General features: G+C 38.2%; 1 protein-coding gene across 3 annotated transcripts in view; it reads right to left on the bottom strand.

Moving 5' to 3' along the window:
- Nucleotides 1-13,517, bottom strand: part of mctp2b (multiple C2 domains, transmembrane 2b) — a 43,345-nt gene that overhangs the window by 18,695 nt on the left and 11,133 nt on the right. Inside the window, exons 3-9 of one of the 3 annotated variants that reach the window (XM_085295612.1) lie at nt 8,422-8,469; nt 7,369-7,486; nt 4,322-4,464; nt 3,890-3,966; nt 1,973-2,087; nt 1,775-1,807; nt 40-210 (exon numbers count right to left, since the gene is read on the bottom strand). In XM_085295612.1, coding sequence (XP_085151738.1) covers nt 40-210; nt 1,775-1,807; nt 1,973-2,087; nt 3,890-3,966; nt 4,322-4,464; nt 7,369-7,486; nt 8,422-8,469 — 705 coding nt within the window. The remainder of the gene's footprint in view (nt 1-39; nt 211-1,774; nt 1,808-1,972; nt 2,088-3,889; nt 3,967-4,321; nt 4,465-7,368; nt 7,487-8,421; nt 8,470-13,517) is intronic. The other 2 variants (XM_085295787.1, XM_085295699.1) reach the window with 2 other exon arrangements.

Below are 13,517 nucleotides of genomic sequence, written 5' to 3'. Positions count from 1 at the left end.
GGAAAAAATTAAGAGCAACAGTCTTCTGTTGAGATATACCTTGCTTTTGTATCGCTGCTCTCCCAGTTTGAAGAGAACGGAGAACTGCCCTGCCTGACTGTCCACCGGCAGCTTCTTACCCTCAACCAGAGTCACCAACAAAACAGTTGTCCACAGCTGACTCTTCTTCAGCTCTTCTGACAAACTAATAGGCTGAGAATGCTTTCCAGCCTGCAAAAGTAGGGATACAAAAATAATAATAATAATAATAATAATAATAATAATAATAATAATAATAATAATAATAATAATGAGAGGTAATGCTTTAAATTAAAAAAATATAAATCAATACATTCAATTTCAGCTTTTTTTAAAGGATACAAAAAAAATATTATATTAAAAAAAAAAAAAAAAAAAGAAAATCCAAATTCAGTTTCCTGCAGTTCCACCACCACCATGTTTGAGACATTATAACAATTGCCCATGGAAGACAGGTAAATGAAACATTCTCAGAGATTAGGTAAAGCTTTCATGTATAATTGGAAGCCATGTTTTAAGATAATTAGTTGAGTTTATATAGAGACACAGTGTACCCCTGAGATAACTTTAAGCCAGATTCAATCACTGCAGATCAAGCCAACTTTGTAATGACACATGCAGAAAACGCTTTTTTAATTAACAGCTGCACAGCATGCAGTTGGCAGACTACAAGAAGAATTTGAAGCACATGCACACAGTAGGTACATCTGTTCAACAATGAAAACAACTTCAAACTTATAGGCATGCAGACAGTCAAAAGCTTTTCTAACTAATCCTGCGAATGTGCAATGTTGCCACGTGTATAGCTGTCTAATCTTGCGTAGCATCGCTTCATGCAGTACATAGAATGGACCTGCAGACAATAGCGTGGCAGACAAAAAGAAGCATGCATTCCCCAACTAAACTCTGTGAGTCAAATACCTCATCAGTGAGCAGGCAGAACAACAGCCGGACTTGTTACTGGGAAATGCTGGTAAGCATCTGTGCTTTTTTATGATAATGGTCAAAGGTGATCACAGGATTTTATTTTTATTTTCTTGGAACAATCCTATGGTTATCATCATAGGATAATAAGGTGCCATAATAAGTGTGACCTTGTTATGGGACTTCCACTATAGCCTGTCAGGTCTGGGCTAAAAATAAGAATTTAGGTTTATTTAATTTTTAATGCATATGTTGTAGTCATTGAGTGAAAGCGACAACGTACAAACTCTATATTCGTTTTAGCTGGTCTGCTGCTATCAAGTTAACTGGGATCAGGAATCTTCTGTATTTGGGATCCTTTTATAATTATCACTGAAAATATTGAAACACTTAATTTACCCTGATTTGTATATAGGTTAGTACCAAATAGGAATATGTCCAGTCAGTTAATTAAGGAAACACTGACTAACAACTACTGAAAGAGTTTAGTCTTCAAACCACTGAGTACATCTGTTAAATTTCTTCAAGATACTGCGCCCTGATTTGTGAAATAAAATGATTTGCTGCCCTCTTGTGGAATCAACTGAAGCACAGATAACTGCCAAAACTAAAGGAACTACTGTCAGAATTTTTGTTACATTACCTTTTGTTACCAATTTGAGCTGAATTAGAAAAATCGTGAAACCTGAACATGGTGTGAAAAAAAAATTCACCAGACCAATGGGCCTCATTTGTTTTTCTCCTTTTTATATTTGGCAGATATCTGTATAATACTGATTAGAATGAAGGGTCCATGAAGTCTTTCCTATGTGTTCCAGCCACCATGCCTTACCCTACTACTTCGTGTTCGTTTTTGGTGCCATTTCTGCCGCCAGGAGCATGCATTTTAGGTGCAAAACAAAATGACACTAGTTAGTAGGCTTTACACAGAAACAGAGACACAAACACAGACATACGATAAATGCAATGCACGACAAGTCTGCCTTCTGCTTGAAAGCATGGAGCAAATACATGAGGGAGCTTGATATACATTGCTTCTTTTGCTGTCTCCATTTCTGAGTGACAGACTCAAGTCCACCAATACGACGCCCATGTCCTCCTCCAGGCTGTTTGGATCATCCAGGCGCAAAGACATCTCATTGACCCTGAAAACAAAGCGGGTTTTTGATGAGAGATGGGCAGTCATGTGCCATCGAGCATGCCTTTGAATTTATTCAGAACAAGCACCACAGGATGTAAAAATATAAGCATCAGATCACTGAGGAGATGAACTAGAGAAAATGTATTCTATGCAATAATTGTCAAAAAGTATGTTTAAAAGATATGCAGAGCAAAACTGCATTAAATACTAAGGCTTAGAGCAATATGATACCACAGCAATGCAATTAATTTTACTTCTTCATATTTAAATTGCTGACAAAGGACAAGAGAGGTGTTTAATTAACACTGGGGTAATGCAAAGGTCTCAGGTCAAATTAACACTTGTACTGGCAAGCCGAGCTACACGAGGGCACAGACTGAACTCACTGCAGCTTTGTCTTAGATGCACCTGGACTCAGTTACTCACTGTAAGGCCATAAACATAAGTGGGAGTGGTTGTGTGTGCACAAACTGGTATAGAACTGAGCTAGATAGAATAACGAGGCATTTGATAACTTGGTGACAATTTCTTGGAGGTTACTTTCATTAAGGTAATTTATTTCAGGTTCAAAGAGGAGTGTAGAAATGTGGAAAAGCACCCACACTATAATCCCAAACTGTTCCCACATTACAGACACACTACACATTCTAAAAATAAATTCTACAGTAAAAGCAGCCACTGCAATGTTAATAATTAATGGGCAAATGCTTTGAAAGTAAAGTTCAACACTCATAAGCTAAATGCAGCTGCGTTGCCAAACCCATAAATGGGTTGAGCCAATGCAGTGCCTGGAAATAGTTTATTTCACATATTGAAGTAAAGCAAGTATTGAACACGTCACCAATTTTATAAGTAGGTATATATAAAGGTGCTATTGAAATGAAATTCTCAACAGATTCTCAATAACCTGAAATTTATTTAAGACTTTAAACAAAAGCCTTTGTTGGTGACGACAGCTTTAAGAAGCCTCCTGTATGGAGAAACTAGTTACATCCATCCTCAGATGTGATTTTGGCTCATTCATCCACACAAACAGCCTTCAAATCCTGAAGGTTCCCTGGGCCCCTTCTGTAAACTTTGAGCTTCAGTTCTTTCAACAAATTTTCAGTTAGATTCAGGTCAGGAGACTGGCAGGGCCATTCTAGCAGCTGTATTTTCTTTCTCTGAAACCAACTGAAAGTTTCCATGTCTGTGTGTTTGGGATCATTGTCTTGCTGAAACATTCACCCTCGTTTCTTCTTCATCTTCCTGGTAGATTTTACAGATTTGTAATTAAGAATGTTTCTGTACAATTTTCCATTCATCCTTCCTTCAATTACATGAAGCGTTCCAGTGCCGTATGCTGAAAACAGCCCCACACCATGATGTTCTCACCTTCAAATTTTACTGCTGGTATGTTCACAGCCTTGTCTAAATGTTGATCAGTAAACTTTAAACATGCTTCAACATATGTTTTCTTCAGAAATGGAGGTAATGAGCGTGCATACAGGTCAAGGTTGCAAAGGTTTTTGAGCCTCCTTCAGGTGTTCAATACTTTTTCCCTGTGTCATTTCTCATTAGAAACACATCTTTTATGGACATCTATGGTTTGATTTCTTTGCTTGTGTGGATTAGATGCATTTTTGCCAACATCTAGTGAGAATTTCATTGCATAGTACCTTTAGAAATATATTCATTGAGAAAACTGGTGATTTGTTCAATATTATTTTTCCAATTTTATTATTCCAGGATCACTATAATTCACATGCTACACCCCAACAGAGCTCTGTCCAGCTGCTTCAAGCACTTCCACATCACCATACTCACTTGTCCATCTCCAGACCACTCAGAAGGACACTTGCAGCACCCATAAAGTCATCAGTTGTAAGATCACGGTCATACACCTGTATATCAAACATCAACAGTCCTTTAACACAAGACAGTTCATGTAAGGAGAACTGTGCTGACTGTCCTACTGCAGTATCCTTGAAAACTCATACAGAGTGATAACAGCCGTTTTGTTGGATTTATGAAGGTGCACAGACACTAATCATACATTGATTTTCATAACACTTTGACAAAAAAATGTCACCCTAACTACATAACGAAGGATAGAAAACATGCACTGACATGTACATTTCCACAACAGACTATGACTCTCAGTGTTAAAGCTGCTCATTAAAACTTTCACATTCATTATTTCCCACACTGTTGACATGACCTTTATTAAACTGACCATTAAAAAAAAAAAAAAGTTACCTTGATGTAAAGCTTCTGATTCAGATCCTTAATGGGCAAAGAGAAGGACTCATTCCACACAGGGTTGAGGTTTTTATAAAGCACTTTACTTTTGTAGAATGTTTTTCCATCCAATTTGAATTTGACGTAGGGGTCGCTGGTACCTGAGAATGAATATTGCAAACCAGTAAATAGAAAACAAACAAACAAATAAACAAACAAACATACTTTTTGGAATGACATCATCAGGGCCCTGTAATATGAAGCAAGATAAATATAAGTAGGGTATTTATTCATTATCTTGATTCACTAAAATCAGCCATCGCTTTTAACAACACACCAAATGAACCCAGGGTTTCCCAGTCAGGCTATGAGAACATTCACACAAAGGGGTGGAATCATGCACTGTTAGCAGAGTGGCTGATTTTACAAAGGAGCACAAAATTATGACCCCAGACATATACGGAGATCTTAAACACATAATACAGACTGAAAGCAACACGTGCTGCAGAGAAATCTGCAATGTGAGAGCAAAAGCACTCTATAGTAATTTAGTATTAGAATCTCTGTATAAGTATGCGAGAACTGTGTGAGTACTTTAAAGATTTTGGTCAATAAGACTGAAAAATGCCAACCAAATCTATAAAGTTTAACCTATTTGAAGGCAGGAAGAAAAGCAAGCAAAAAATGCTGACTGTGGAAGTTAACAGACTTATGACTATTACAAAACTATAATTCATCTAAAATTCTCTTTATTAATAATCCTCACAAAAGGAAAGATAAAGAAAAAAAAAGACCCTCCTGATATCTGCACAGACGAGCCTGACGGATTTTCCAGGAATGGTGACACTATTTTCAGAGAACTGGTCAGTAACTGGGGATTTTTTTCCCTTAATGATCTTTAATCTTGAACCCAACCTGCTCCGTGTATGTTAGGTCTGCAGCCTAGGTTAGCATGGCAACACACCTAAATAAGAAGTTACCTAGATAAACCCAAATCCTGCTGTGTAGCCCCAGAATATAAAATTATTTTTTATTTCTGAGTGAAATAAAGTCTATAATGTTTAATAAATTAAAATGACATGATCCTACTTAGTAACATGACATAACATGACATAACTACTTAGTAACTACTTAGCACACAAGAATTTCACTCGCATGTGCTGTGCCAGTGTGCCTGCACATGTGATGTGACAATAAAAAGTGATTTGATTTGATTTGATTTAACATTATAATATTCATCATGAGTTGTAGGACATGTTATTTCAGAACACAAAGCATGATTATTGCAACTTCTCTTTTCCATCTTTCAAAAGCAGCGTTGTCATCATGACTGTCTTTAATAAATACTTGACAACTTGACATTTACTTCTAAATAACACTGACTCCATTGTTTTTCAACTTCTATGTAAATGTACCAATTTGCACTATTACGTAGAAGGTCTGACCTGCTCTGTGTGATCTCTCATTTTTGTATGGAGGATGTGGTCCCAACCGATGTAACCACAACTTCCTGAAACAATAGCCAATCACATTTCAGCTTCCTGTGTGAAAACTAACTGCAACTGAAAACATCACTTTTGCAGGTTTTGTGCGAGTTTCTTTTAAACACTAACATATATAGGCAGGCCCAAAGATTAACACTACAAATTCCACATTGAGTCACTTTTGAAACTTCTAAATCTCACTTTCTGTTGCTGTTCTGTATCATTTTCACTTCAGAGTAAAGGAAGTAGGAGGTGTATCTTTTGAATTGTCTCTCAATCAACCAGGTGAGGGCAGCAGTCTACCAAACACAGCTGTGATCATAGCTTAAACTTCATGAGGAGCTTAGACTGTTCTGTTTCGTTACATTACATGAGCTTGCCCGGTTCTTTGTGGTGTTGCTATTAGAATAGGCTTTATAGACCCTTCACACAAGAAGTCATTAGCAAAACAGCTGCCACCGCATGCTGCGACTGCTGAATGTATAATCTGATCAAAACCAAAAAAATAAAAGCTTGTTCATGCTTTTAAACCACCATGTGGTCTTAACAATGTGGTGAAACCAAATCCGCTTGCCTCTTGTCATCCTCTTTATTTTCCATCTTATCTTTACCTACAGTCTGGTTGTGTCAACATGCAGGCACACTCAAGAGGAAAATATAATCCAAGAGTGAAAGGCTTTCTGTACTGACTGCTGGTCTGGGTGTGGCTCAGACAGGTTCTAAACTGCTGCAAGGAATCCTGCTCGTGTTGCTACAAGAGCTTCACAGCTAACCTGACACTCAGCTGTCTTTTGTGTCCCTGGAGTTAATAACACTGCGTGTAATCAAAACAGACATTCCTGGTTGTCCTTATCAAGTCAAGGCCAAACACACGAGTCAACACTGACACATACAGGGGGGGAAAAAGCGACTATGAGGAATGGCGGAGGGTTTCGTTTTTGGTTTTTTTCCCCTTTGTAGGCCCAAGCATCTGTCCACGTTTACGGGAATTATAATTCATAAAGTTTAAGAGATTTAGCAAGTCAACTCAGATACGTTTCTCAGTATGAGAAGATAACAAAGCAATAACAATAGTAACACTTACTCATTGCCACAGGCATACACAAGAAAATACGTGATGCATGTCATTGTAAGATCTAGTCAGAATTAAGCCACAGCTTCAGAAAAAAAAAAAGAAGTAGGCGTGTAGCTCTAAGGTATAAACATACACCAACAGGTAACTGCATCTTTGCTTTTACAGCACACTGAACTTTCAAGTAAGGTAATCATATGCAGAGGAAAATTTGGGGAAGTTAAAATGATGAAGCTCTAGTCAGACAATGATCCTCGGGTGGGAGGGTAAAGGCATTTTGTTTCATCAGTTGAATAGGATTCCACTGCCACACTTCTCATTTTCCACTGTGCTGAAGTATTACTTGCTTCTGCACTGATCCTGTTTCCTGGATGATAATCAGCATCACAGCGGTGCCTGTTGATCTTCTGTTTTTCTCAGACTGTGTATTTTAATGCTAGTGTTGCTGTACATCACAATAATCTGGAACAAAAAGCTGAGTTGTAGTAGTGCCGATATGAGCTCCTTACCACAGCGGTCCCTGATGACCAAGTTGTGTCCTTCCTTTAAGTTAACGGTGAGCAGGTAGGACCTCTGGGAATCTCTGGCACTCTCAGACATGTTCACAGCCTCATTGTCCATCTCATACTGAATAGAAAAACAAGATTATTACTTTACTACTAGTAGTATTACCAAAGTGCCCCATCTACTTCCGCACAAACTGGGCAGCTTTTTAATCAGGAAGTATCTGATCAGAAAACAGTTTTTTGCCTTTATTATGGGTCACTGCACCATTAATATTTAAACTTCAAATTTATTACCAGTAATGCTATTAACCACAGTATAATAGCTCCACCTCTATTTATGTGAAGAATAACTTTTTAATCTTTAACAACAAAATTATCACAGGACTTCTTTCATTTTACTTTCATGCACTGATTTCAAGTCAGACTGTTGTTCACGTGCAGGAATTTGACGAGACTCTAATACAGCTTTCCTAATTCTTTACTGTTTGGGTTGTATTATTTTTGTCACATTTATACAACTTTAATTAAAAAAAACTAAACAAAGTATACTCACTTACAGGTTTTAAAAGATTGTATTCTGTGCAGTTTTATGCTTCTCGTCTAGGCAGTGGATTATTTAATCACTATTAAGCCTTTCCAGCAAGCCATGAATCTTTCACCCAATAAACCCCAGTACCCTGGAATCACCCCAGCTCAGCTTCCTAACCCTGACCGGCTACAAAAGATGGACAACACACACTGGATGCTGAACCACAAATAGCCTACTGTTCTATCTCATTCTAAACAGAGCACAATAATCTGGAATTAAACTTTGATATAACCACGCGTCGGCCAAAGACCCACACTGCTGTTGGCATGGCATAATGCTGAAAACCACCAGCATAGAGACATGAAAGGGACAATCCGTTGCAAAATTCTACAACCACAAAGATGCAACTTAGGATAAAACTGTCAGACGCAACCCTTTTCTCCTGTCGTGCCTAAAGCTGATTTGCATATTAACCAGTCAACAACAAAAATCATCTTACAAACTACAAATTAGACAGTAGCACTTACATTTTGGTGGTCCCCTTCCTTTATGTGACTGCTGTAATCGTTATCATACTGCAGAGACAAAGATGAATATTTTTTTAAACCATGTGACACATGACAAAGACTTCAAAACATGTAAAATTCCTGTTGATGAAAAAGCTTCACTCAGCTAAAGCTAAAGGCTCAGAACTGCCCTCTCCTTGGTATTTCTACCACCAGCACAAATCCTCTGAGCATTTATTAAAAATTCCTGTGTCCTGGGGACTGAACAGAGGTAACCCAAAAAACATCTACTAGGCAATTTCCACTTTTTTCCCCTAATTTGCTTCTCTTCTTTGGGTTTCAGAGTAACTGCAAACACTGTAACTGTTTACCTAACATAAGGTATTTTGCCATACATACCACTCCTTTCTTTATGAATTCAAATATAGATTGCTGTATTCAGATGTATTCATTATAGTTTCTATACAATTAAAGATAATCTCCCAGAGTTTTTTTTGTAAGTCTATGGACTATTTATACAGCTATGAGGAAGTGTTCAGTTGACAACAACAGTTGCACAATGGGACATGACAAGAATTAAAATAAAAAGCACTTTACTATTCTTGATATTCTTTGATGTGGTTTTAAAACCACCCTGGGGGCCCTGAGAAAACAAACGGTTAGTTTTCACACTGTGCATTGTTGCTTTCACCAAATTCAAAACAGTTTTTTTGACTGATCTGAAACCTCAGTGATGACGGAAAATAAGATGACTAAGAAAGACAGCGGGTCTCTCATTTCTTCTATTTTTCTTATATCAGTTTTCTTACATCAGATCCTGATCCAGATACAGGTAGACCTTAGCTGTTGATCATATCCAGGCAAAACCCACCTCTGGTAAAACTTAATGCAAATCCATTTATAACCAGCAGACATAGAAATAAATGTGCTAGTTGAAATATGGGCTTTGTAATATGCTAATATCAGCATGTATCAGCTTGCGCTTAATCAGCATTCAAGGCTGCATTAGCCTTGAATGCTTAATAGCAATCAAAATGTAAAGCCAGTTGAGGTTTAAACACAAAAGCACAGATTTCTTAATGTTTCTTATGTGCTGTTATTCATTTACGCTTACACCTGACTCAGATCTCAATCAGCTAGTTGTTTTGTTGTGGTGTATCAACCAGGTGTTGCAAAAAGGGAAGTTGCAGAGCACCCTCTGATGGACAAACTATGCAACAGCCACTCTCATAATGTAGTTGAAGGGTGTTTCTTCCATTTCAATTAATTCCATCTTGAATTAATCAGTTAATAATCAGTTCTTATATTTTCCTCACACAACAGACCACCAAATGGCTAATATCAGCAGATAATATCTGCCTGCTGAGAAAATGGTCAGGTTCTAAAGATCAGCATCCTGTGCTGCAAACTACAAAGCGTAAAGATTCGAAATCAAAATCCCACTGGCGGAAACTACAAATATCACCTCAGTCAATCAGATAAATATAAAGAGCATCTATAAAAAACAAAAAACAAAACAAAACACTGATATGTTACTACAACACCAACAGGAAGATGAAACATTTTACTGGGTGATGATTTTTTAGGTCATTTCCTGTTACTTACTTAAAAGTTTCACAACATGTTGATGGTAACGCATTATTCAAAGATTACCATACCAAACTGCAACTTCTTTTTATCAACCCCCCCCCCCCCCACACACACACACACACACACACGTTTAGGCATGTTTGTGAGAACAGAAAATTAGCATGCCTCTATATTTGTGAGGACCAACAGTCACTTATGGGGACAAAATGCCCGTCCATACGAGTCTGAAGGGATTTCTGAGGCTCAAAACGTGGTTTTAAATGTCAGGGTTACGATTAGGTTATGGTTTTGTTTAGGATAAGGGGTGTGTGTGTGTGTGTGTGTGTGTGTGTGTGTGTGTGTGTGTGTGTGTGTGTGTGTGTGTGTGTAAAACTGTCAGCCAACATGTTATACACCTGTCCTGCTGCCCTCTCTAACCACACTCGTCTAAACCACTGATAGTGAAACCAGGAAGAAAGTATAGCTTAGTGGAAAGAAGTCAAAATGAACATGATTCACAATTAATTTTTACTTTATTTGTTGCTTAAACCATTGAATAAAAAGGTATTTAGTAGCCTATGAACTTCTACAAGAGTAATTCATTTAGCCTGTGTAGCAAACAAGCCTGTCAAAGCTGTAAAAAGAGGCTATGACTTCCTAGTTGTCTGGGTCGTCCTCTGCATGTCAACAAGAACTACAGCATTAATCTGCTTGCACATTCATTGGTGTCCACTTTGCATGAAAAAGAAAATAAAGCCAAGGCTACGCCCAATGTTATTGTTCAAATGAAAATTAAACATTCGGAATTTCAAGTCAGCTTGCATTTGTGCGTCATGTCATGTAAAGCATGCAATCTACACAAAACCTGTTGAAAGTCATTCTAACCATGATCTGACAAACAAAGCCTGCCCTTGATTACGAGAAGAATGCAAAGCCTGACATGTTCATAATTTCCCCCAGGGATCAATAAAGTATTCTGATTCTGATTCTGATGATTTGCTGTAAAGGGTTATCTTCAATACATACAATGTTATTTACTAGGGCTGCACGATTTTTTGGCTTAGAATTGAGATCACGATTCTCTCACGATTTTCTTTTCCAGTATAAATATTTATTGCACTTATTAACTGCACATCAACTTCGTAACAGTTGAGACTGAACATAAAAACAATAAATAAACATAAAAACAACAAATGTCTCACGTTTTGTTGTTGCCGCAAAATGTTGTACTGCTTGAAATTCCGTCTCCACCGTTGCTCGACACTGCGTGAATAGAGCAGGTAGTGCAACAATAGAAAAATAGTTGCGGGACGGCATTGTGTAGCGTTTGTCTAGGGTGTTGATCATTTTCCTAAATCCCTCGTTTTGCACAGTGTTGATGGGAGCCATATCTTTGGTCAGGTGATAAGTAATAGCCTCCGTAATTTCTTTGTGCCTGCGGGAGTTCGACGGGTATAGGGAAGCGCTGTATAAGGTTCCCGTTATTAATGTTTGGGTGGTTGACCGGGACGGATTTTCTCCTGTCACTTTCTCGTCATCCCTGACGTGCTCTCCGTTGTTTTTTACCTGCTAATTTTAGCATCACACGGCACAGCTTCTGTATCACGTGGTATAAGGCTCCGCCCTTGTTATTTGTTGAGCAGGAAGAGTGAGCGCTTGTTTTCATGCAGATTACGTCCCGGATCAAAATGAGGTACAATCGTCGTCTCTCTTTTTCTTTTTTTTTTTTTAAATCGTTGTCATTTGGAAATGAGATCGCACATAAGTATGAATCGAGATCGCGATTTTCTAACGATTAATCGTGCAGCCCTATTATTTACACATCACTGTTATGCTAGAAATGCGAGTAGCAGCTGTACTTGAGAGACGTAGATCAAAAATCCACCTCCGGGTCATTTTAACAGAGAATGGAATGAGGAAGGAGATGAGGTTTACAACTGATTCTATCTGACACCAGGTGCCAGATGACATTTTTAATTGGCAATAAAAACAGCCAATAGTCTCCTTCTGTAGTGTTTATCCTGATTATAATTACACATCTGAGATAAAACACAAAATAAAGCCACAGTAATATATATGAACTAATATCAATCCAGATCCTTAAAATCATTCACTTCAGTTGGTGGTATTATGACAAAGTGGAAGTGCCTGGGAACGACAGCATTTCAGCCACAAACTGGTACAGTACATAAAATCTCAGAGCCAGATCAGCAAATGTTGAGGAACACAGTGTGCCAACTTTCTGCAGAGTCCATCGCTACAGACCTCCAAACCTCATGTGGCCTTCAGATTAGCTCAAGAACACTGCACAGAGAGCTTTATGGAATACGTTTCCATGGCCAAGCAGCTGCATCCACACCTTACATCAAGAAATGCAATGCAAAGCACTGGATGCTGTGGAGCAAAGACTCAGTGCAGAAGTGTTCTGTAGCGTGACAAATTACATGTTTGTCCCGTGTTTGGCGGTTGCCAGTACAACAGTACTTGACTGCAATGTGCCAGGTGTAAAGGTTGGTGGAGGGGGTATCCAGTCTTTAGGTCTGACGTCATTAGCTGCGTTTGGGCCCAAACTATGCTGCAGGTCCCCAAGTCAAATGATCACTGCGGCATCACTGAGAGTTGAAAAACTGTCTAAATTCTTTCATCTGTAATAAAATGATCAGTGTTGCTGCTCTACCAGGTGTGAAAATTAAGTTTAACATCCAGGCATCCATGAAAACAGAATTTATGAAATTTAACAGAGTTAGAAGTTAGCTCGCTAGTTTCCATCTAATATAATATAGCATGTTCTGACTGAGGGATCTCTGAAATAAATTAAGACGTACAGCTCTGTTACTACTTCTGACATAAATTAAGCCAGGAAAGTAAACAGCAGTGAGGTTTTATAGGGTTACTGAAGTTTGGCTAGCTGGTATATAATGTGATTACTAGTAACACAGCTAGTTTTGCTATGTTAGCAAAATATAAACAGTGAAGCAGGAGGATGAACGCTAACATTTTTCCACTTGATAAAAGTTAACGTGAGGGTTCCCGATGGTTAGGAACAAATGCAATCGCATGGCAGGATGCAAACGGACCAAACTACAGTCAGGAGAACAACTGAGATAATCCATCCACAATATGAGGTTAGTCATTAATATACTGCCTGGGCTGTAGTTACAGCGTAAGGTTTTAAAAACTGAGCTTTAAAATGATTAGCGGTAATAAAACCCAGAGGCCAACAGTTATCACTGACTGTTTTTAGGGGATTGTTGAGATTTAATAGAACAAGATGCAAAGCATTAAAACATGTTAAAAACACAACAGCCTTCTTAAACGCAGAGTAGTTTGGGCCCGGAAGCAGGATTCATCACATCATCACAAGACCGGATTATGGTGTATGTTTGTTTTGAGTAGTTAGGTGATTCTCACAAGAAGGCAACAGCAAGGAGAACTTCAGGGTTTCCAATGCTTTCATATATATTTCAGGATGTCAGTTTGAGGTCTTGTTGGTAGAGTTAAGACCACATCTGAGGAGGCACAAAAGTCATTGCGAGGAGACCACTGAA

The sequence above is a fragment of the Mchenga conophoros genome, linkage group LG1 (assembly GCF_057382185.1).
Source record: "Mchenga conophoros isolate Kocher_MC1m ecotype Shallow Benthic linkage group LG1, M_conophoros_male_GT1.1, whole genome shotgun sequence".
Taxonomy (NCBI): domain Eukaryota; kingdom Metazoa; phylum Chordata; class Actinopteri; order Cichliformes; family Cichlidae; genus Mchenga; species Mchenga conophoros.
Note: the sequence above shows the minus strand (reverse complement) of the source record. Positions and strands in the feature narration are given on the sequence as shown.